The sequence below is a fragment of the Bactrocera oleae genome, chromosome 2 (genome assembly GCF_042242935.1).
Source record: "Bactrocera oleae isolate idBacOlea1 chromosome 2, idBacOlea1, whole genome shotgun sequence".
NCBI lineage: Eukaryota > Metazoa > Arthropoda > Insecta > Diptera > Tephritidae > Bactrocera > Bactrocera oleae.
In genome coordinates, this window is record NC_091536.1 from 44826031 (window position 1) to 44852341 (window position 26311).

General features: G+C 35.0%; 2 protein-coding genes across 10 annotated transcripts in view; one reads left to right on the top strand and one right to left on the bottom strand.

Moving 5' to 3' along the window:
- The window catches only part of Cad96Ca (tyrosine kinase receptor Cad96Ca), a 157662-nt gene that overhangs the window by 104195 nt on the left and 27156 nt on the right, over window positions 1-26311 (top strand). For 7 of the 8 annotated variants that reach the window (XR_011398017.1, XM_070113077.1, XM_070113076.1 and 4 more), the window contains one exon: window positions 9676-9815. The exons of the other annotated variant lie outside the window; for it this stretch is intronic. Coding sequence is in view for 6 of the 7 variants with exons in the window: in XM_070113077.1 (XP_069969178.1) it covers window positions 9676-9815 (140 nt within the window). In the remaining variant the exon portion in view is untranslated. The remainder of the gene's footprint in view (window positions 1-9675; window positions 9816-26311) is intronic. 8 annotated transcript variants of the gene reach the window in all.
- LOC118681060 (uncharacterized) overlaps window positions 1-26311 on the bottom strand; it is a 449031-nt gene that overhangs the window by 25383 nt on the left and 397337 nt on the right. Inside the window, exons 6-7 of one of the 2 annotated variants that reach the window (XR_011398016.1) lie at window positions 4671-4851; window positions 3845-4006 (exon numbers count right to left, since the gene is read on the bottom strand). Coding sequence is in view for 1 of the 2 variants with exons in the window: in XM_070113069.1 (XP_069969170.1) it covers window positions 4760-4851 (92 nt within the window). In the remaining variant the exon portion in view is untranslated. Of the gene's footprint in view, window positions 1-3844; window positions 4007-4032; window positions 4852-26311 lie in introns of those variants that run through there. The other variant, XM_070113069.1, reaches the window with a different exon arrangement.

The following is a 26311-nucleotide window of genomic DNA, read 5'->3' on the forward strand; positions in this document are numbered from 1 at the left end:
TTGCAGATGGGCGTAATCGGACCACTGCCACGCCCACAAAACGTCATTAATCAAAAACAAATAACTTGCCATAACTAAGCTCCACAATAAGGTACAAGACTGTTATTTGGTACACAGGATCACATTAGGGAGGGGCATCTGCAATTAAAACTTTTTTTTTAAAAGTGGGCTTGGTCCCGCCTGTAATAGGTTTAATGTGAATATCTCCTAAATTGCTAATGCTATAATAACAAAATTAACTAGAAGCAAATGTTTTTAGCACTTCTATTGACGGTGTGAAAATAGTTGAAATCGGGTGGCAACTCCGCCCACTCCCCATATAACGGTACTGTTAAAAACTACTAAAAGCGCGATAAATCAAGCACTAAACACGCCAGGGACATTAAATTTTATTTTATCTCTGGAATGGAATGAGATGACTTTATAGGAACCGCGTTCAAAATTAGTCAGTGGGCGTGGCACAGCCCACTTTTAGGTGAAAACCCATATCTTGATATCTGCTTACTCAATTTCAACAAAATTCGGTACATAACGTTATTTTTATATTTCTATATTATAGTGCGAAAATGGGCGAAATCGGACTACAACCACGCTTACTTTCCATGTAACACCATTTTCAATTCCATCTGATTCTCTTTTACTTTCCACTATGCAAATCAGGTAACAATGATTATATCGTGAATAATGCAATTAAAGTATGCCACCTTGCGGCCAAAAATTGTCTAAATCGAACCAAAACTGTTCAAACCCCTAAGTACTAAATATGTGGACCCCAGTGCCTATAGCTGACCTTCTACCGAAAATATCAGTCAATCCACAAAGAAATCTCAAACGAGTATACCATTTGACTTTACGAGAGTATAAAATGTTCGGTTACATCCGAACTTAGCCCTTCCTTACTTGTTTAAGTCAGTTTTTTTCCATGCTTTAAAACTGTTGTATTGTAGAGGTGTGGGAGTGACCTAAGTCGAGTGTGTTAGGAAATTGTTGTTTTAGTGGTAGTCGTACGACGTACTGTCCATTAACTGATCTAGTAGTTGTGGCTTTGTAAAAGTCTTCACAATATTGATCTTCAGGGGTTGTGATTGATATGGGGGGGAGCTCTTCTAGCTCCCAAAATTTCTTTAATTATGAATTGAGGTATTCATTTGAGATTTCCTCAACTTGAGTGGTCATGGTGGTAACTGGTTTCGTAACTAGACCACTTAGGATCCAACCAAAAATAGTAAAATGCTTCTATTTAAATTGTTGTTGCCATTCTCTATTAGGTCTATTTAGGTCTATATAGGTCGTGTTGAACGCTTTTAGTTCTGACTATTTTTTTGTTTACCCTTTCTGCGCTTATTTGCCCCCTGTGCGTGGGGAATTTTCTTCGTAATGAGAGCGATTGCTCCCATAGAAGTAATGATTTTTCTTTCAGCTGTCTGTGGGAATATTCTGTGTCGATAAAACCGACAAACAATTCGAAACAGTGGATTGAAGTTTGACAAATTCTTCACTTGTTTCTTTTTGAATTTTTGGCAAGTTCATTAATATCGATATTTGTTTATCGACCAATATTCTTTCGTTTTCGTATCTTGATTTAAGAACTTCCCAAGCCAAATTGAAGTTATCGTCATTTAGTGCGAACTGTTTGACTATGACGCCTGCTTGACCTTTTGTTTTGTATCGAAGGTGATACAATTTTTGGCATTTGATAGTTTTGAATGGTTTATGTAAACGGCTGTAAACATGTCCCGGGAGGACACCAGGCACCTTGAGATGAATGCCTGAACTTGCCTCTTGAATTTGTATTTGTGGCAGCTCTACTCTCGGCTGTGGAGTAGTTGGAATTGCTTTAATTAATTTTAATTAGTCAGAAATTATTGATTTTGTTTCTTCAAACTGGTCTAAACAGTTTTCGTATTTGGCGAAAGCCGAGGATTTAAAATTTTCCGGTAAATCTGATTCGTCAGATTCTACGATTGCGTCATATGCAGCTTGGAGACGTGTTCAGAAATTGTCTAGATTTTCTTTTTTGATTTCTAATACCTATTCAGAATTGTCCTGAATCGGCGAAGATGAAAATCTAGTGCAGTATCGTTTTAGGCTGTCGCTCTCCTAAATAAATTTGGTGTATGAAATATATTTCACCTTTTTTGCTTTGTGGCACCTTGCTTTGTGGCCCCTTGCTTTGAGTGTGTAGCTTCTGTAGGTATACATGGATTTTTTCGTCAGAAATCATTTTTGTAACTTTTAGCAACTGAGTTGGTTTTGAACCTTTCCAGTCTGAGCTCATTTAAAAGGTGTGTTAAATTAAATAAAAAGTTTCTAAGTGTAAACTGATGAAATTTCACAAATATTCTAGTATGAATGTAGTTATATATGTTTGAGGAAAGTTTCTTTGAAATAAATAAGAGTTTCGAATAAAATTTAAATAAAAAAACAAGTAAGTAAGGGCTAAGTTCGGATGTAACCGAACATTTTATTTTCTCGCAAAGTCAAATGGTATACTCGTTTGAGATTTCTTTGTGGATTGACTGATATTTTCGGTAGAAGGTCAACCATAGGCACTGGGGTCCACATATTTAGTACTCAGGGGCTTGAACAGTTTTGGTTCGATTTAGACAATTTTTGGTCACAAGGTGGCATATTTTAAACGTATTATTCACGCAAAGTTTTACCCCGATATAATCATTGTTGCTTGATATGCATAGTGGAAAGTGAAAGAATCAGATGGAATTGAAAATGGTGTTACATGGGAAATAGGCGTGGTTGTAGTCCGATTTCGCCCATTTTCGCACTATAATATAGAAATATAAAAATAACGTTATGTACCGAATTTTGTTGAAATTGAGTAAGCAGATATCAAGATATGGGTTTTCACCTAAAAGTGGGCTGTGCCACGCCCACTGACTAATTTTGAACGCGGTTCCTATAAAGTCATCTCATTCCATTCCAGAGATAAAATAAAATTTAATGTCCCTGGCGTGTTTAGTGCTTGATTTATCGCGCTTTTAGTAGTTTTTAACAGTACCGTTATATGGGGAGTGGGCGGAGTTGCCACCCGATTTCAACTATTTTCACACCGTCAATAGAAGTGCTAAAAACATTTGCTTCTAGTTAATTTTGTTATTATAGCATTAGCAATTTAGGAGATATTCACATTAAACTTATTACAGGCGGGACCAAGCCCACTTTTAAAAAAAAAGTTTTAATTGCAGATGCCCCTCCCTAATGTGATCCTGTGTACCAAATAACAGTCTTGTATCTTATTGCGGAGCTTAGTTATGGCAATTTATTTGTTTTTGGTTATTGGCGTTTTGTGGGCGTGGCAGTGGTCCGATTACGCCCATCTGCAATACCCTCCGTCTCACGGTACCAAGAAACATGTCTACCAAGTTTCATAAAGATATCTCAATTTTTACTCAAGTTACAGCTTGCACGGACAGACGGACGGACAGACAGTCACCCGGATTTCAACTCGTCTCTTCATCCTGATCATTTATATATACATAACCCTATATCTAACTCGATTAGTTTTAGGTGATACAAACAACCGAACAAAACTATTATACTCTGTATTGCAACAGCATTTTTGGAGTAATTTTATTTTATTTATCTCATTTATAATATTTTTCGTTTCAAAAGTTGATGTGTTAATTGACAAGAGCGATTTCTTAGCAGTGTCTGGCAAAATTGGCAGATTAGCTTTCCAAAAGGAGTTTTGCTTGTTGGTTAAATTTGGACTAAATTTCTTTACATAATTTTCAGTGTTGTTTTCTTTCGCACACTTCAGCGTTTTCTTAGTTTACGTACTGCATCCTTCAATTGCAGCTGAGTAAAAAGAGGTCGATTTACTTACCATTCACGTCTAGCTCGCCTTTTTCAGTTACAAGCTTTTCTATTTCAACATTAGTGATTCTTTTGAGACCAGGCGGCTTGTTAGTTTGATTTGACAGCTTCTGTAGTTATTACTTCATTAAATTCGCATATGCTTTGATCAATATATCTTTCTGAGTTTATTCTGTAATCAATATAAATGTGGATACTGATATATTTTTTATATTTTAACTAGTTCGTTCTATGAGATATTAAACCCGCTTTTGGTGATACAACCAATGGTTGTTCGCGTAGTTTTATTAGCACAGGATAATTATCAGAAGATAAGTCCGTACATATATCAGCAGTTTTAAGCGATCTACAAGTATCTATATTTTTAATTACAGCAAAATCAATTTCCAGTATTTTGCCAGTATCTAGTTTTAAGTCACTACTGCGATATTTTAAACGTATTGTTGTATCTTGTAACTGGGCTGTATCATAAGATTCTAAAGCATGGTGGTTTAAGCGAAAGTATGTAGAAGCGATGATTCAATCAAATCATCGCGAAGATGGAAGTTTTGTTGCACGATAATGCGCCGTCTTATCGATCGACGCTTGCGGCCGATTATTTGACCAAAAATCACATTTCAACAATCAACCACTCCCCGTATTCACCTGATATGGTTCCGTGCGACTTCTACCTTTTCGGAAAAATGCATTTTCCGATGAAAGGAAAGCGTTATGCAGACGTGGATGCCATTCAAAAGGCTTGCACCGGCATACTGGCGGCCATACCGAGCAACGAGCTAAACGAGCTTTTGGACCGTGCAAAAATCTGTAAAAGTCCGGTTTAATTTGGAACGCACCTTGTATAATGTACTCGTGCCAATAATGTACCCGTTTCATTGGTGTATATGCGAGGAGAACATTTAGCTCATTTTACCATACTGGGCCCCTAGGCGTATATTTTTCCTAGTATTGCACGTATTGGCTGGATTATGCATTTCGACGTGCTATGGATGGAGTAGCCGAGGGCGCGAATATTAGCTGTAAGAAGTAAGAATCAATTTTGGTTTTAATCGAAATTTATATTTTTATGTACATAGGTATAGGCTTGAGAAAAGCCACTTTATAATGAGAGTTTATTTGATTTTGTAGTTGTCAATACAATAAGAAGTGATTGTATTTGATATTTGTCTTTTATCGGTTTATTATTTGTACCGTTTATTTAAAATTTCTTTACCGTCGACTAATTAAGGTTAGTGACTCCCCGCCTAGCTTAGATATGGCCAGAATTAGTGATCCTTTGAAACCTTTGAAGAGGGATCTTGCGAGAGCGGGATTTGTGATTTTCGCTCACTTTTTTGAAGTGACATTTGCAACTTTTACATGGGTTTCCCATAAACTACCCGTATGATGAGCGCTTAGATAGATGCAATAAGTGCGACGTTTGCTTCTTGAAAGTCTGCGTGTATCACTGTATCACATTGGAAGTATAGTGATCTCTTAACTTTAATTTTGAATTGTGTCATAATTATAAAATTTAGGCAACCATAAGGCACTATAGTAAGAGAAGTGTCAGTTTTTCAACTTCTTTCTATGTTGCGGACAATGTTATGTATGGAAGTGAAGAGAATTGCGACCATTTCTCTAAGTGAAGAAGAATTATGATTTTCGCTTGTATCATAATTGGCGAAAGCCATCTTGCGGGGTCGAAATTGTTATTGCGGATAATGCGGATATTGGCTTAGTAAAATATGAAAAGTGGTCAGATATCGCATTCCATTGGATCCCCTGTGTTTTTGTTGTACTGCCCTTTTCGAATTTAAGGAAATTAGTGTACAACAAATTTTCTTTTGGAATATTTAGTAATATATTTGGATTATTTGGTTGAATTATATATACACATTTGTTTTTTTAACACTGGGGTTGTCAGAAGAAGCTCTGACTTGGTGTTTTGTACCAATTTGTGGAGTGTTGGAAAGTAGTGGTAGTCGTACGACATACCGGCCATTATTTGAGCAAGTAATCGCGCCTTTATAGAAGTCTTCACAATACCGATCTTCTATTGTTGTATTTGAAAAGGGGGGAGTTTCCCGAACTCGCGAAATTTACTTAATTGTGAATTAAGGTATTGGTTTGAATTCTCCTCAACTTGAGCGGATATTGTGGAAATTATTACAGTATAAGATCGCTGCCTAATATAATATACTATATATTTAAGATGGGGTGTTGCAGTTGGTATCTGCTAGATTTAGGTATGGAAACTTTTGCCAATTCTTGCTATTTATATGATAGCTTGAAAGCATGTTAGTGAGTTGCGGTAGGACTATAGCTTTTGCTTTAATTCGGTTATCCGCTTGTGGGGAAATCAGGGTAATGTGGCGGATTTTATTAATTAGTCTTAAACTACTCTTCCGCTCATTCCCATAATTTCTTGCTTTGTTGGCATTGATCGGATAAATGATACTTTGATGCTGACGAACAATGGCGAGAGGCACATAAAGTTGTGCCAGACGTTTCAGCTGGTCATTGGCGGTTCCATCTTCCCCCGAAAGGAAAACACAAGTACACCTCCTCAAATGGGAAAACTTGCAACCAGATTGGCGACATTTGTGTTAATGGGAAGTGGAGAAGATCGCTACTCGATGTCAGACATAGGCTACCACGAACTGATCACAGACAACGTGAAGGTAAAGCTGGGATGTAATACGAATCTCGACATCCATGGCGGACATAAGCGTTTCAGCATTGTTGCAAGACACCAACACTAAGAAGAAAACAGGGCACGAAAACGAAAATTTGCGCAGAGAGGAGCAACCTTGCATCTGGGTAGCCACGAACGACAACATCAGGCATATTGCTCGAGAAACCTTAGAAACCAATGCTAAATTGATAATAAAATTTCACGCAATAACATAGCTATATACTGCCCAAGCAATGATGAAAGGAAATATATATATAATTTATATTAAATTAATAGGCTTAAGCTGAACAAAGCTGTAGGAATGAACGGCATACAAAAAACTTAATGGCAGAACTGCAAAACATGCACACCCTGTTCGCATCATAGTCGAGCAATAGTTGGAATGGCGCTCCCTGTTTTACATGCTGTACGTCTGTACGTAATTTTTTTTTTGTTTATTTGTTTTTAATAACCAGGAATTGAATCTACTAACATAATTTAAGCCTAACGATAAGTTTTAGAATCTTAATAACTAATAAATTGCTGAGGACATGTTCCACTAGCTATGCAGGATAACATTTTTGCTAGGGGATTAGGAAAATTTTGCAGATTCGACAGGTATTTACTTCTGTATTTACCATTGATATTTCAACATCTCTATGTGTATTCTCGTTGCGCATGATAGTTGCACGGGCAGAGCCCCATAATTGTATTCTATACATCCACATTGGCTTTATGACTGAATCGGATAGAAGGGTTTTATGGTCCAAGCATAGTTTTGAATTTATACTCAATAACTAATTTAAGCAGTCGGTTTTAAGTTTAAGGTGTTGTATTTTTGCAGAAATGTGACTCTTCCAAGTCAAACCAAAGTCTAGGTGAAATTTAACTTCAGTGTTAGACATGTTTCTGTCTTTATGAGTCTGATGAGTCCATCATGCTATACTTTATCGAATGCTTGGCCACTTCAAGAAATATCTCTGAGCAATACTCTTCCAACTCAAATGCCCTCCTGATCTCATAGGTGATGCGGTAGACTTGTTCAATGGTACCATGTTTTTCGCGAAAACCAAATTGATGATTTGGAATATGTAGTTTTGTATTCTCGAAGAAAGGGAAATATTTTGGATAGCAATACTTTTTCTAAAAGCTAAAAGAACGGGCAACAAGCTATATGATCGATATGATGACGGCAGCGTTGCGTCTATTCTGGGTTTGGCTATCTGAATATTTTGCGACATTTAGCACGTTTTCTGAAAGTATCCAAACTTTAGGATGGCATTAAAAAGTTGAGACAAGAAATTGAAAGCAATATTTGGTAACTCTATTAGGATTTGCAGTGTTATGTGGTCGTAACGAGGCGTCTTCTTTTTATTCCACTTTTATTATTCAACCAAAGTTATACACATTTTGGGATTGTCCTCAGTACATTGTGAGGCAGTGATGGAATCGAGAAATGTTTCATTATCGTATTTGGTTAAAATACTTAGCAAAGATGATCTGCAAAACAGTGTGCCTTTTCTCCTTCTGATCAGGCCTAAGCACCGGTTTTTTGTCTGAGAGGACAATGTAGAAATACAAATTTTTTAAGTGCGCTTCTTCTTCACCTTTTAAAGGTTTCCTAAATTTTTTCTCATTAGCTTTTAGTTTTAATTTAGATGAACAATTACTCGATTTTCGATTACAAAGCGTTCAATTAGGCTGTTAGTGGTTCGTATTGTACTTCAGAGATTATTGCTTGGTTTTGATGTTGCTACAGTAGCCGCTGTTGAGAGCAAACAGTTGAATAAGTTAATATTGTGCCCTATATGAATTTCACATACTACTTCGGCTTCTCTCTTGCATCCGGGTGTTAAGAAATTTCTTGTACTTAAGCCAATCTGGGCGTTGTTAGGCGAAATGATTTCTCAGCAATATTTGGTTGCTCCAATAATTTGATCATTCCTGTTCTTGTAGAAACTTGCTAAGTTCCGCCTTGTGTTGGCTGATGCCGTTTGCGTTCCATGTATGTACATATCTTTAGTTCATTCTCTCATTTTTTATTTACTAAAGCAATCAACAGCTGATTTTGGGCTTTGATTAAGTGCTAAATCATATTTTGCATGGTGGACACAAATTGTGTCATACACTGCCTCAGATTAAGTATCATAGCTTCTACATCACCCATTTTCGTGTTTGAGGACATTTTCTAAATATTTATTTTTAATGTATCTGCATAACAGGACTTATTTATTAAGAATGTTGGAATGTTTGAAGAAGAAACTGATTTGTCGCAGTTTCTCAATCTTGTGCTAGAGGTGTAGGCACAATTTATATATTATTTATAAACAGGGCAACCTCTATAGTTTGCAGTGTGATTACCACCACAAGTTACTCACATAGTACAAAACGTACAGTAAGAGCTTGTGTTGCCGAATTCTTGGCAATCATGCATTGGACTATTTCTGTTATGTGACTCTTCGACTGAAATTCTCCGGTATCGCAAATATTTCAATTCATAAATGGAGTGTATTAATTTTTTTCAATTGAACCGAGTTTCGTTCAAGTTCTACTTTGTACATTGATTGCTGAACTTTGTTTTTGTTAATAATATTAATCATGGATCTTACACTAAAACCCTGATCTTTTTTAATCCTTTTGTAACCCTTTATAATTGTTGATATCTCTACTTTCTGATGGTATTAGAATTGTATTCATTACTATAATAAATTTTCTCAAAAAAAGGAAACAAAGGCCCCTTCCAAATGATTCAAAGCTGTTTCTTATTTTATCTATTATATTTATTGTTTCGAAGTAGTTTGTTTTACTAAATCGTTTACCGCGTTATATAACTTTTATATCGGTAAAAAGTAGAGATTACACAGAAAAAGCTTACCGACTTTGTTAAAAGAACGTGACGTGAAAATTTTTTCTTGAATATTAGGATTTTTTTCGATATTTTTCCATTCAGTTTTGATTTTTATCTTTTGTTTTTAATGGGTTTCATCCCACTATGATTTTTCTTGCTTTCAAAAATTATCCACCCTGGTTTATATTTGAAATTATCGACTATTAATATGTTATATTTTAAGTTATTAGTGCCAGTCTTTAATATGCACAATTTAAACCATACATTATTATAAATCTTAATGAATTATTAGAACTAAATAAATAAACTATACTTGTTTAATTCTACATTGTTTCAGGTTATGAAGTCACTTGAACCTCATATCAATGTTGTCCGATTACTTGCATGTTGCACCGACAAAGACCCGATATTCGTAATTATTGAATTTGTGAATCGAGGAAAATTGCAAACCTACCTTAGAAATTCTCGTGCTGAAATGTAAGTATCTTTACAAACATAAATATGGTAACCAGCAAATCGCTAATTCCACAGTTAATAGTGGGGTATTTGAAACGTTGCCCACCGTGAGGGACGCACACATGATTCCCGCCACTGAGATTTAAGCTTATGGACATTGCAAGGCTGTCTTGTACTCATTTTAATTGTAGCTACCAACTTTTATTTAATAATAATAAATGAGTGCTGCTAATAACTTTAATTTATAAACATGAAGCATTTTAAGAGCAGCTCAAATGTCGATTTTAATTTACCGTGTGCTTCGTGAAAGCTTTCGATCACTACATCGTACCGATTTGCAATCGGTCATGTTTTAATGAGTTTTTCGAAAAAATGTCCGAGTTGGGTCTGAACCAAATTAATTTGGTTCCGAATAAATTTGGTAAATGTTCAGATTTGGAATACGTTGATACCTCTTCAAAGTGTTGCGTTATTCAGAGTAGTCCTCTTGTTCTACCAGAGGACTCATATCATCGTGCTTTGGAAATATCTGTCGAATTCAAAGGCAATGCACGTGATCGTACGTGGTTTTAAAGAGAGTTACATGAATTGAAAAAAAGAAAAACTTTAGCCTTAAAACATTTTTAAAAAACCGATTCACTTCTCGACTATTCTAAATATTCTGTGTTGCGTCGACAGTATTTTGATCTAAGCAAAATTATTGTAATTATTACTAAATTAAGGTAAACAAGAATATTGTACGTAATCAAAAATCGTTTTATGATTTCGTTAACTTCAAATGCAGGATTTCTAAATTTCCGACCACGATCTATCATTTCAAGAGAGATAATTCCTCTCTTAAACACGATATATTTCCTTCAATATGGAAACAGCCATTTATAATCCCTCCTTTGTATACAATTGGATTTACCATAGGTCAAACATTGAAAACTATAGGGGTATTGTAAAATATCGCAAACCACATAACTTTTTTGATTTCTTTTGTTTTTTTCTTCTTCTCAGCATGGATTTTGTAAAGTGAAATCGACTCTAACAAATTCACTTTAATTTGTAAACCATGTATCATTGGGTTTTAGGAAACATAAGTATATGGATCTTCTATACGCAGGCTTTAGCAAAGCTTTTGATAAAGTAAATCTCTCGACTCTCGTACATAAACTTGACCTTCTGGGTTTTCAGCAAAGATTTCTTCAATGGGTAACTTCTTATCTTTATAATAGAACACAATGAGTGATATTTGAGGGTACTCTTTCAGATACAATTAATGTCTCTTGAGGTGTTCCGCAAGGTAGTCATCTTGGCCCGATTCTGTTCCTGCTAGTTATTAACGATATCTCTACTGTAATAGAATCCTCAAAAATTTTATAATACGCCGACGACGTAAAGCTTTTTAAATCATACACTTCAACTGAGGAAAGGTGTATGTTGCAAGCAGACTTAAACAATTTGGTTGCATCGTGTGATAGAAATGATTTGCCATTGAATCTAAATTAATGTAAGACGATGTGCTTTTCCCGTAGATCTGTGCACCCTTTAGACGTTTACTGTTAAAATCCTGTAAATCAAATTTCGAACTAAAAGAACCATTCCGCCAAATATGTCATGATTTTAATTCTCATTCCAGCACATTTGACTAATCTGACTCACTTAAAATTAAAAAGACTATATAGCTTTCTCTATATATAATTATAAATCTTAGCTGTTGACATTTTTTCTGTACCAGTTCTAGATCTCAACGCTTAAAAAACTCTCTTGCCTTTTTTGACTCGGCTTATCCCGCACGTATGCGGATTGCGCATGCCTTTGACGTATTAAGTTATTGCTTTTTAATACTTTTTAACAAAACCGATAAGGGAAGTGGCGTGGTTATCATCCAATTTCAGTTATTCTACAGCTTGAATGGGGAGAGCTTGAAAGGGGAGATACCCTACACAAACCCAGTAGGGGGCTCCTCGTTATTGCGATTCGTTGTAACTTACAGTTTTATATAATAATTTGCGGCTTAGTTATGGCAATTTGCAGGTTTCTGATTAATGGCGTTTGTGAACTAGGCAGTGGTCTGATTACGCCATGACGATATCTGAATTTTTACTCAAGTTACAGCTTTCGGCAGACATCTGGAGTTTAACTCGTCTCGTCATCCTGATCATTTATATACAGGGTGGTGCATGAGTTGTGCTACAAAAACAAACCGTAATAATTTTTTTCAAATCATTTTTTGAAATCAATTACATTGTATTTTGTTATATATAACTGACCTATTATGACCTCCATGTTCAGCCACGCATATACGACACCTAACTAGAAAATTATTCATTGCAGCCTAAAGGGTTAAAGTCGGGATTAAGTGAATTAACGATTTATTGGACTGCTTCAGTTCAGTCAGATTTCTGGGTTTTGTTTTGTACACCTATATATAATTCCATAAAAAAAATCTGGTGCAGTCAGGTCAGGCGACCTTGAGGGTCAGCGAAAAGTAGAGTTCCATGATATTAATTTGTTTTAAAATTTTCGTTGGAGCTTCTCTATAACCGGTCTGGCTATGTGTGTAGTTGCTCCATCTTGCTGAAACCAAACGCTATTGAAAGGAATACGTCTTTGGCGCAGCTCTGGGTAAAAAACCTCATTCAACATCTTTGAATAACGGTGCCCACTTACAGTTACTGTTACACCGTTTTCTTTAAAGAAGTATGGCCCGACAATACACCTTGATGAAACTGCGCACCACACCGTGACTCTTTCTGGGCGAAGTTCCATCTCGTGGATTATTTCCGGATTTGATTTATTGAATACTTTGCTTGCTTACATTTCCGTTTAGATCAAAATGGGCCACATCAGACGTAAACAGGCAATTTATCAAGTTATTGTCTTCTTCGGCCATTTCAATAATTTTTTGGCAAAATTCTAGGCGAACAGGCAAATCTAGAGGGTTTCACCGGCTTGTTACATGAATTTTGTACGAAAACAGGTTTAAGTCATCGTGAATTATCCGTTGTAATAACCGTCTGCTAGCTCCAAGTTGCGCCGATAAGTTGCGAGTCGAAACTCTTGGATTTGCCAGAATTGACGATGCAGCAGCCGCGATTGTTTCTTAAGCACGAACATACGGATCTCGATGCTCTAATCTTCTTGCGATATTTCCAGATTCGGCAAACATGTCCACCAACCTCATAATGGTCCATCTACTCGGGGGAGGGCTGCCAAAATCGTGTCTGAATTCCCTTTGGACGGAAATGACAGACTGCAAAGCATGGTACCATTCATTTTTAAAAAATCTACATAATAAGCTGCCTAATAAAAAAATGGAAGTCGATTACTCACGGGAAAAAAGTCATTACGGTTTATTTTTGAAGCATGATTCGTGCACCACCCTGAATACATAAACCTATATCTATCTCGATTAGTTTTAGGTGATACCAACAACTGTTAGGTGAACAAAACTATTATAATCTGAAGCAACGTGTTGTAAGAGTAAAAACATGTTGCGAAGGAACTAAATATGTATTGAAGAAATCACAGAATTTACCATAATTTATTGCTTAGTATATATATGGTATTTATATGGTTTTTCTTAAGTGCATTTTGTGGACGTGGCAACGGTCCGGTCCCGCCCAGCTGTGGTATCGACTACGATTAGATTCTATTAGGTGATACATTTTAAGGTTCTTTACTTTCTTAAAGAAAAAACACAGAAAGTTCAAATTTAATGGGGAATGTTTATTAACATTCGAAAGGAGATTTTTTGGCATTTATTTTTTGGGGTATATCTCTTTCAAATGTTGACCATGGCGACGTCTCAGCTGGTCAATCCATTGAGTCTAATTTTCGATGACTCGTTCGGCTATTTCGACTGGTAACTGGCGAATGACACGCGTGATGGTTTGTTTTAAGGTCAGAATCGAAGCGATGTTATCTGGGGTTATAGACTTAAGACTTTGCATATCCCCAAAGGAAAAAGTCTAACGGTGTGATATCACTGGATCTTGGTGGCCAATCGACCGCCCCAAAACGTGAAATTATCTGCTCACCGAAGTGTTCTCTCAATAAACCCATTGATTGATGCGATGTATGGGAAATGGCGCCGTCTTGTTGAAACCAAATATAGCCGAGATCACGGGCTGCAATTTTAGGCATCAAATAGTCGGTTATCATGGCGCAATAACTGTCGCCATTGACGGTTATGTTCTCACCGGCATCATTTTTAAAGAAATATGGACGGATGATTCCACAGGCCTACAAACTACACCAAACAGTTGTTTTTTCTGGATGAAATGGCAGCCCTTGAATCTCTTCAGGTTAAATTCGCCCAATATGCGTAAATTTTGCTTGTTTACATATCAATTGAGCCAAAAATGGGCCTCATCGCTGAAAAAAATTTTGCTCGAAAACGTCGGATCTTCTTGGAACTTTTCAAGAGCCCATAGAGCGAAGCGATGTCGCTTGGGAAGGTAGAGCGGCTTCAGTTCTTGCACAAGCTGTATTTGTACGCTTTCAATTTAAGATCTCTACATAAAATGTGCCACGTCGTTCCATACGCTGACCGAGTTACTGCGAATCGACCGCTGAATCGACTCCCCACGGTGCTGGACGTCTATTTGGTCGAATATTATCCAATAATGAATGCTGGGTCTAAAGATTAAGAATAGTACGCTCAGTAGGCCGATTATGTTGACTATGAGTTGAGCGAAGCTCCCGAAACACATTCTTTACAGAACGTGAATTTTCGTAATAAAGTTGAACAATTTGTAAACATTATTCAGACGTAAGTCTTTCAACGATAAAATGCCAAACAATACTGAACAAAAATAACATCATAACTTAACGCGACTCACGCGGGTTACGTCACCGCCACGTTCCAAACCCCAAACAAGTAATGATGACAAACTACAAGTTTGTTGAGCATCATAAAGCCAATGACCCAATTGCACCAATAATTCCGATTTCGTCAGAAAGACTATAAATGAATTTTTGGCAATGTATACACAACCAAAATATATGTATTCTCAACTTTCAATTTCATTTGCATTACCAAATCGAATATTTAGCTAAGTAAGCATTATTGTAGAATGTAAGCGAATAATTGTAATAAAAAAACGGAAGAATGTAAAATAAAGTATAACCATTAACAACACACGAATAATTATTTTTTTTTTGGGTTCCCGCCTTTACATTCGACGTAATTGTTGCAGTTGGTTAAAAAATAATATATCTAAAGATACATAAAAAGGACAATAACCAAAGTTATGTCCTAGCGCGAAAAATATATCCTATGTCCTAGTACGGAAAAAATATCCTAAGATATACAAAAGACCTACAATCAAAATTTAGTCCGAGTAAAAAAACATAAGAAAGGACAATAACAAAAGTTACGTCCTAATGAAAAACAAAATAAAATAATAAATATAAATAAAAACGAAATAAATGAAATATAAAATATAACGAAGAAATGGCCAACCAAGTCCCGGCAACAGAGCTTATAAAAGAAGCCTGAAGGATTAAACCTTATTATTAAGTCATCAGGACACTGGGTCCTTCTGCAACACATATATTCATAAATATATATTTTTAATAAACATACAAAAATATATTTACAAGGTGCATATGGGCAAATACCTGTACATTATTCACTTCGCTTTCGTGCCCTCTTCGCAGTGCGAACATACATATTTATACATACGGCATAGAATCTATGCCTATGCTTATATACCCTACATATATTGGTTCATTGAAATTTTACAAAATTATAAAAAAAATTGTAAAATTCTAAAAGAATAAAATAATAAACATTGAGGTAAAGAGAAATAAAATTTCCTTAATTTATTTTTTATTAAAGCGCAAATAAAACAAAAAAATCCGCAAAAGAAAAAAAAAATATTTTTTTTCTAACAATAACATAAGAACATACGCATATATACGTTTTTTCAAAGTCCACATTGGTATATATCCCGCAATACTCCTTGTAACAAACAAGCAGGATTGCGTACAAAAAATAAAAGCGCAATTGATCTCTTCGGCGAATTCTCAATTGCATAAGAACATAAACACATCCATACATACGCACAAACAATTCGTGTCGTCGTCGTATGTACAAACGCATTGATCTCTTCAACGAGCTCTGAATTGCACAAGCACATAAGTACGTACATACAAGTGCAAGTATTAGGGTGTACCTATATACAACAACATAAGGACCTAAAAATTATAATTAAATATATGTGCAGTTTTTGAATAATTAAATAAAATAAAGTATTGCCAAACAAAAAAAAAAAACATAAAAAAAAACGGTATTAATTGTCATTTATCGCTACATTTAAATCAGTTTACACTGAAAAAGTTTTAATCAACTGTGACACATATATTAATACCTAATATAACAAAAATGATAAATGGCGAAAAAAATCAATCTTCACCTGCAGGAGCTACACGCTCAAGACAGGTTGCCAAATTTATTATAAATTGCAATCTTACGATAAGTTTAAAAACTTAAAAGTAAACGAACGAAATAATTTTGTCAGATCTAAAAGACTTTGTACAAATTGCTTGTCACATGTGCATACATATAAAAATTGCAAAAGCAAATACAATTGCTTATATTGTCACAAAAGGCACCACTCATGCTTCATTATTGCAAATCTCCCATTTCACCCCAAAGCAGCGCTTATACAAAAATAACCACAGGTTTAGTTGTAACAACAACTCCCAAAAACCAAAATCCCGAAAATTGCCAAAAGACACCATGTTGCTCAAAGGCACAAAACAGTCAAACGCTATACAGCGAAAACCAAAGTAGAGTATTACTACCCACAGAAGTTGTCTCCATCGAACTTCAAGGAGAACTGTTTAAGCTTAGGGCCTTAATAGACCAAGGATCACAACGATCTTTCATAGCGTCTAAGGCACAAAAGGAGCTAAGACTCCCAACAAAACAACAAAATTTTGAAACTAGGGGAATGGGCGGAAGAGTAGTCGAAAACTCAAATAAAATCTGCCCCATTACCCTTATTTACTACCAAGCGGATAAGCGAATTGTGGAAGAAGCTATGGTCTTACCGCAACTTACTAATATGCTTCCAGGCTAATATATAAATAGCAAGCATTGGCAAAAGGTGTCACACCAAAGGCTTACAGATCCCAACTGCAAAACCCCCGCTCAAATAGATATTCTTTTAGGCAGCGACCTTATACCGCAAATAATTCTTAAAGGTGTTGAAAAAATTTTAATCACCCTTCTAGCCCAAAACACTATATTTGTTTGGATTCTAAGAACCAGTTTCCACATCAACAACTCAAGTTAACGAAAATTCAAAATATTCAATTACAACCCCAGAAGATCAATACAAGGTGCGTTCCAAAGTAAACAGTAAAAAAGTAACAAAGTAAACTCTAGTGGCGCCATCTACATGTCGACTAGTGCGTTAGAATCTGCTATCCTTTATCGACTTCCAGTAAAAATTGAAAAAGTAAGTAAAAAAGTGAAGACTTCCACAAAGCCACAACTACTCGATCAAATAAGGGCCGATACGTCGTACGACTACCACCAAAGCCACAACTTTTCAACACTCCACAAATTGGCACAAAAAACAAAGTCAGAGCTTCTTCTGACAACCCCAGTGTTACAAACATAAATACATATATTTCTAAATATTCCAAAAAAAAATTTTTTTTTGCACTAATTTCCTTAGATCGAAAAGGGCAGTACAACAAAAACACAGGGGATCCAATGGAATGCGACAGCTGATCGGTTTTTATATTCTACTGCGCCAATATCCGCATTATCCGCAATAACAATTTCGACCCCGCAGGACGACTTTCGCCAATTTTGATAGAAGTGAAAATCCTAATTCTGCTTCACTTAGAAAAATGGCCACAGTTCTCAAACAATTGAAACGATATCAAAATCTCTCGGTTATTGGCCACAATCGCCCACTTTTATACATAATATCGTCCGCAACATAATTTCCCTAGAAAGTCGAAAAATCCACACCTCTCCTACCATAGTGCCTCCTAGTTTCCTAAATTTTACAATTATAAAACAATTCAAAAATAAAGTTAAGGGATCACCATACTTCCAATGTGATACAGTGATGCACCTAGGTTTACAAAAAGCAAATGTGGCACTTATCGCATCTATATAAGCGCTCTTCATATAGGTAGTTTATGGGAATCAGCTATAATCCCACTTCAAAAAAGTGAGCGAAAATTACAAATCTCACACTCGCAAGATCTCTCTTCAAAGGTTTCAAAGGATCACCCATTCTGGCCATATCTGAGCCAGGCAACAAAACATGTTTTTAAAATCAAAGCCGCTTTATACAGTACAGGTAAATATGGATATAACATTACTCCATCATCATTCTTAAAAAATCGTTATCGTTTTCAAGTCGTCATAAGGCAAAATCAGCAAATTCTTCACGTTCACGGTGGTCCAATGGCTTCAGTTCTTGTGTGAGAATAATTTTATACGGAAATATCAAAATCCGTCAGGTTGTGGTTTGAGACAGTCCCAGTTCTTGAGAGCGGCTTGGATTCCACAAATTGCGGTCTTCAGCAGCACTTGCCTGAACGGCAGCAATATCTTCATTACTTCGAGCAGTTCTTTGCCTAATTAGCACTTGAACATTATGTAAAGAAAATGTGCGCTCGAAATATTCAATAATTCGACGAATAGCAAGCACAGGTGGACAATTATTACAACCATAAGATGGCAAATGCGCACGAAAAGTTGCAATTGGAGAATAATCGTTCTTTTGATTATTATTATTGAATGATATGTAAACGTTGTTTTTGCGTATATCTTTTAATGATGAAATTGTAAACATTACTGAATACAATGAAAACAAATTACAGATCATGACATAGTAAAAATGGTCAAAACGACACTCAAAATTCATATCATCCCTTTTGGAAGTCCCGATATATATTTTTAATGCTTTATTGGCAACCCTAATTACGACATAACATTATCAAAGCAAATGCTTTCAGCAATAAATTCTGAATGGTACACAATCATTTGTTTGCCAGTTTTCTTTCAAGAAATCACTAAACCCAACCGCCGACTATGGATCACTCTTCACAACGGCTCATACATCGACTGAAACAACTGGATTTTAGAGCATTCAGTACTGCGATTTGATAAGTCATTCACCGTATAGTCCTGACTTGACACCGAATGACTTCTGTTTATTTCGTATGTAAAAAATAAACTTAGAGGTCAACGCTTTTCGACACCTATAGGGGCGGTTGATGCTTTCAGAACGCATGTTTTTGAGACACCTCAATCTAAGTGGCAAAAGCGGTTCGAAAACTGGTTTAAACGTATTAAAAATTTATAGATCTTAATGGAAAAAGTTTTGAAAAATAATAAAGAGATTTTCGATGATTAATATTCAGTTTTGTTCTCCAATCTCGAAATATAAAAGGCAACCCACGTACAAACACATTAAGTTTCGTTACTATATTTAGCTTCCTTTCCAAAATATTTCACTTAGTTAACTTTTATGAAACATAGTAAGTGAGATAAACTCAACAAAATACTATAGACTAAATTAAATATATTGAGTGTAAGAGCAAAATATAAACCAGATGTTCAGAAATCATTATATTAGGGATATGATATTTAGACCAAGGCCTATATAAATATTTTCATATACAGCGCTAAACCACATGATTTTTAAGAACATTTTTTCACGAGTGTTGACCAACAACAATTGTTTAAAGACCTGTGAAAGGGCGAAAATCACTACATATGGTATATTGGGGCTAGAGGTAGGCCTGATAGTATTAACTTTTGGCATTGCTGAAGGGCATTCCGTGAAACCTTATTAAGGCTAACTCACACACTGATCGACATAACAAAAATCATTACATGTACATAATTTCACAAATTATGAGCACTAAACTATCGTATATCCAATATTGTACGATCGCCTAATTTTGCTTAGATATCTTACATATTAACCAATATATATACAGCCAACCGCTAGTTTTAAATTCATTTATTACGTAATAGGGAAGTATTGACCCAATATTATCCATTTTTGCTACAAGAGCATGCTAACATCATAACAGTCTTCTTTCCGACAACTACAAGTATAAGCACTGTGGTCAACATATTCGGTATCTGGGCCTTGAAAATTTATGGTCTGATATCGACAATTTTGGACCTGAGATGGCTTACCTTAGAAACACTATTTGTGCAAAATTGTATTCCAATATATTCATCGTTTCTTCATTTGTATACTGTAAAGTGCATGAATCAAATAGAACTTAAAGTTGTGTTATATGAGAAGTAGGCGTGTTGGTGGTCCGATTTCGCCCGCTTGCACACTGTGGCATAAGGATATAAATGCAATGTGGCGCCTGAAATTTATATTTATTTAGTGAGTTAACGTACTGTAAGTAGTTTTGAATGGAACAGTTCTACGGGGGGTGGGTGACGTTATCATCCGATTTCACCCATTTTATCGGAGGATGTGCCAGAAGAGTAGTTTTAGAGGTTTGTGAGATTTCTTCAAAATATTTTGTGATTTGCTGTACCAAATTACAGTTTTGAATCTTAATTTGTGGCTAGTTATAGCATTGTATAGGTTTTCAATTAATGGAATTTTTTAGGCTTCGCTTGGAAATTAGCTTGTCTCGCCATCCCGATTAGTTATTCATATATATATAACTCCATATCCAGCTCTGTTAGTTTTAGGTGTTACAAACAAGTTAAGTTAATAAAGTAAATAAAACTATTATACTCTGTAGCAACTAATTGTGATAGTATAAAAATAGTTTTTACAAACTCTACGTGATTGTTTACTATCTTAAAACAATGAAACTTGGAATATGGTCATTATTGTCTACACAATTTCATATCTTAACCAGGGAAATTATATTTTCAGCAATTCAGCAGATGTATATTGTGATATCGTCATTTTCAAATATTCCCAATTATATGGAGAAAATATTTGTAAAATTCTAATATATAATATTCTCGCGTCACTGTGTTGGTTGCCAAACTCCTCCGAAACAGCTAGACCGATTTTGATGAAATTTGATGTGCTTATCGGGTAGGCCTGAGAATCGAAATTTACCAAAAACTACGCTCAATATTGGCATTGGTAATAATGATCAATAACTCACAAGGCCAAACGTTGTCAGTTTGTGGCTTAGATTTGGGTACACCATGCATCTCCCAAGGACCACTTTATGTGGCATATGGGCAAACCATCCATTTGTTTGTATTCGCTAAAGATGGATTGAGTCAAAATATTGAGTTATTTTCAGTTGGTCGTACAACATACTTTCGATCTGTAGATAGCTATTTATATTTTATTATTCTTATAATATATTATTATATATTATTATAATATTCTATTATATTTTATATATTTTTGTAACTCTAATAAAGAATAATATATTAGCTTAAAAAAAGTATACTTTGATTGTCTACCACTATTCATTCGTCTTTCAATTATTAATACATTCACCACACACTTATCTTGTTAGTTGTTTTTAAAAATATTTACTAACAAGTAAGGAAGAGCTAAGTTCAGATGTAACCTAACATTTTATACTCTCGCAAAGTTAAATGGTATACTCGTTTGAGATTTCTTTATATATTTTAATAATAAGAAGTAGAAACTGTTGCCTTAGTTATTTACATTCACAGTGAAAATAATTAGAGCAATTTGTAAACTAAATTTACTCAAATTATACGAAATCGTTCTTGTGTTTTTTGTATACGCTTATAATTGATTTTATATAGAATGCATTACAACTGTATTGAGAACCATGAAAAGAAATCGTTTTTGGACAATGAATAACATTTTTTATTTATTATATCGATATTATTATACATGTTTAGATTAAAAATAATAAATATTAACAACTTTAAAAATTATATAATATTATTATATTAATTTGTATATAATATTTAATATTAAACATAAATTTTTATAAAGATTCTTATACATATACCCAAATTATATTTCTTTTCTCCTTATACTATTTAATTTCTATCATATATTTATACAATAATGTCATATATAATAACAAATTATACATATAATTTAAATTTTCTTAATTAGATTATTTACATATTTTTCTTAAATTTGTCTTAAAAACTACTCTCAAAATTGCTATACCATTCTAATTCGATTATATTTGGAAAAAAAATCAAGAACTATTGCACTAAGTCTGAAAACTTTAGTTCGAAATAGAGACACAAATATTGTCATGATAGCTGTGTACTGTCTCAAAAGTAATTGCATTTACACTAGAAGAATCCATGTTTGAAAATGCCCAATCAATTGTGTAACAGTGTAGTTGAATATTCTGCACCAAGCAGGGAACTAAAGTTTTTTTCTTGGAGCAGATTTCTTATTGCAGTCCCTGTAGACATTAAACAAATGTTAAAATCTCCAACAATTAGCACATTTTGATTGCCTAACTCAGAAGTAAGGACTTCCTGAAGTTCTACAATTAATTGTCTGACAGAGAAAGCTGAATTTCTATATAGAACCAGAATATTAATATTGAAACATTTAAACAAAACCGCTTCTAAAACTTTGCGGTCTGAATAAGTTTTCTTTACAGCCTTTGATTCTATAGAGCAAGCAATACTATGCTTTGCATATATTATAATGCCCCGTTTATTCCTGTTGCTTGTTTCCGTGCTATCTATCCTCAGCTCATTAATTGGAGTAAATCCTGGTATATTAAAACTTTCGCAAGGATAACTCCAAGTTTCTACAAAACATAAAATATATATAAAATATAGCATCAAACAGTCGCTTTTTATATCCCTAATGTGAGCGTGAAGACTCTGAACATTATGGAATAAAATTTGATGTCCTGATGTTCGGGAAATCATAAAATTAAAACTTGTTGTCAGAGCTTTATTTGTGTTCAATTCTCTCAGTTCCCTAAATACAGCATCCGATTCAGAAAATTTGTTAGGTGGAATAAAATTTGCTATGATGAATAGATCTTCTGCAGTATTAGCTCGACTGCAAGCGACATATATTGAAGCTCGAGGCATTCTGGGTCGAGCATGAACTACAACTTTATTATATGTGGCACCCTGACTTTTATGAATAGTTATAGCTGGAAACTGATTTCTTTTAAATTGATATTTGTTCATTTCTTTTATATTCAAAAGATTTTAGAACCTTTTCAATTGTTGTCCATTAACTTTCTAAAGGATGAGGCTTTTTTGATCGTGCTTTCACACCAACAGAAGGTTTCAAAAATTTAATCCACAGAATTGTTGGAAAAGAACAATGGAAATTAATTTGCATAAGTTGTCCAGCTGCCCCATTAACCAAGCCATCACACGTGTTTATATTCACTGTAATCATATATTTGTTTTAATCTCGCATCAACAGAGCTAAACATACGAGCACCTACCATCGATATTTCATCAATTATGATTAATTTTAAATCGATTAGTCTGGAATACAATGAATTAACTGTGTCATTGCTAAGTGGCCTCAACTCTCTATTCAACTGATTAACAGGTAAAGAGAATATTGAATGAAGGGTCATTTAACCTATTCCGAATGCTGCTTTACCCGTAGGTGCGCAAAGAAGAACTTTTAAGGAACTTGGATTGGATCCAGGTGTAGAATTGTAACGATGGTTAAGACCTTGATATATTGCAGATATCAAACGACTCTTTCCTACACCTGCACAGCCGCCAATGAACTCATAAAATGGGCGATTTGTTTTTAGCAGGTGCATCAAATGTGTCAAATAGGTTCTTTACTTAGTATTTAGACTTTGAACTAAAGAAAATAATTCCTCAACTGGAATTAAAGGGGGTAGTTTAATAAGTCTAATATTGCAATTAGATTCAGTGCCATGAATGTATGTTGAATCTTCGCCATGCAAGTCCAGCGAAATTATATTTGGGTTTATTTATGGAAGTGAGAACACTCTGAACTCATTTTCCACGATAGGTGGTTCATTTTGAGCACCTTCCTCCAAGTCTATTTCATTATAAATTAATTATTAATTACATCATATTTTCTTTGATTCTCCTCAATTATAATACGATGTGTTATGCAAGTCTGCTCATTATCATTTTCAATGAGATCTTGCTGTTCATTCCGCCAAGGATAGTAAAGCATTACCATTTCGCGGAAATACTCAACTCTGGCCAAATCTGGGTAAACCTTCTATACCGAATAATACAAGGTTTGGTACGTTTCTTAACAAAACCGCTGCCGTCTTTAAGAGGCATGACAACCCCGCTTTCTGGTAAATTATCGTTTTTCCTCTCTTCTTCTTCATGATCACTGTCTTGTGCTCTTCTACTAGATTTAAAATATTTATACCTAGATGCAAAATCAGCTAAACAAAGAGTTTCTAACTGATCGGATCTTTGAATCTTTAACGGTCTAAAATACTGGCTACGAATATTTCAGTCGAACCTGAAGGACGGTTCTGAAGTTCCCCTCTAGGTTTTACCATTCGAACACGTTCCTCGGGTCGATAGGTATTTATAAATATTTCTGCATTACTTGCTTCCGAAATATGGAGCCCAATGCAGCAATATACTGCTTCTTGTGCAGATATTTCTGTGCCTGATATAAATTTGTGACCTATATGTTTAAGTTTTTGCTTAATAGTATAATTTCCAGCATTTACCTCTGATATAGCTTCATTTAAGAGCCTAGAAATTCCTCTGTTAGACTTGTTAATATAATTAATTATATATGAACAGCAAGCATATGCATCCAGTATATATTGGATATCCATACTTGCTCTATGGAGTTCCAAAATCAGAGGATTATAAGCGTTTATAAAACGATCCTGTAATTTTATTTTTAGAAAAATTTTGGGTTTTGTTAAACTTGACCTAAGGGCTAACAAATAGTCTTCAAAACACATATTTATTCTACTATCAGACAGGAAGTGTTCAAAATCGTTTAAATTAGAAAAAGGTTTCCTTGTGTCTTTCTGAATTTTGACTTGTTTCTGTAAGAGGTAACAGTATTTGCGTTGAAGGCATTGGTGGATATGGTATACCAAAACGACAAAACTGTTGTCCTCTTATTTCACTAGTACAGGACCGACTGTGGTTATGATTTTGATAACCCAAATAATTTTCTAAGTGGCTGATTGAACCATCTGTAGAAATATAATTGTCAATAAAACTAATGACATCAGGGAATGTCTGAGGATCTTGACGGCTGATTCTGGGAGCAGTATTAAGCCAATACATGCCGTGTACATGCGGGGAACCTCTCTGTTGAAACTCCACTCTCCAGTAGAAATTTGTAACAAAATGCTCTCCAAAAATGCCGGCGTTATCTTTAAAAAGCTTAAGAATTTGTCGATAGCGGTAGTCAGAATGTCTAGCATAAGTAACCGCGTCTGACCGAATTAAGCGATATCTATCTTGGGTTGTTAAACTTTTGGTTTCCTCTTCCGAAATATCTTTAGAATCAACAGTTTTAGAGAGGAACCTCAACCCACTGAGATTCTGCAGCCGATAAAGTGATAAAGAAGGTTGGAAGCCCAAATTGGCGAATCATAGCGATTGCCTTTTTCTTCTCAGCTTCCAGTGCGCAGGTGGCCTTTCAAAACTTTGTAACCATCATCGTGTTGAATCAAGTTTTGAACAAAGTTTTCGTTTAATAGATTTTGGGCCGTAACTCGGTTGCGGCCTGAAAACTTTCTAAGGCAAATTGATGTACTATTCTTAATTTGTAGCAGTTTTAATTTTTTGTAATCATAGAACAACTTTGGAATGGTACACGCTCTTCTGTCAAAACGGCGAATTTCAGAACGTATTATCTTGCTATACGTTTCAGAGCATTTACGCTTCTGCCCAACGTATATTGTTCCAAATGACAACTCTTCTGAATTATTATCTTGAATTATGTCAATTGGTCTTCGTCCTTCACCTGGCGCTATAACTAAATGGTTATAATCTAAGTTTTCTACAGGAATATTGTCCAAAAGAGTTTCTTGACCGCCTGGATTTAGCTCTGAAGGTAAAAGACCTATGGTAATATTATTACCTGAGGTATTATCATGAGAAGTTTGTGCCGCATGAAAAGATTGAACCAATCGGGAATCGTCTGCAGATGCAACGAACGGAACTTCTTCTTGGTTATTAAATTCTGAAATCCAGTTTTCATTAATATGTATATTGTGCTCACGATACAGAGAGGTATTCACTAAGAACTGCAAAGCTTCCATAATCTTTGCGGGGCGTATGGTATCGATCATGTAATCATGATTGTATTCCAAATGCCTTCTTAAGTGAATTTGTATAACATGAGCCTCATCAAAGGACCTTGGTAGAGATGTCACAATATTGTTAACAGAAATTGGTATATTAACAACAGCACCTTTGAGCAAACTCTGACCTTGATAGCCTAAAGAATGGATTGTCATAAAAGGCAATCTAGGAATTATAAGACGTTTTTCAATTGGGGTCAAACTTTTCAAACAATCCGGTATTTCAGGAAAGTCTAGACCGTTAGCTAAACATATTTTTGGAACGTTCTTTTTAACAA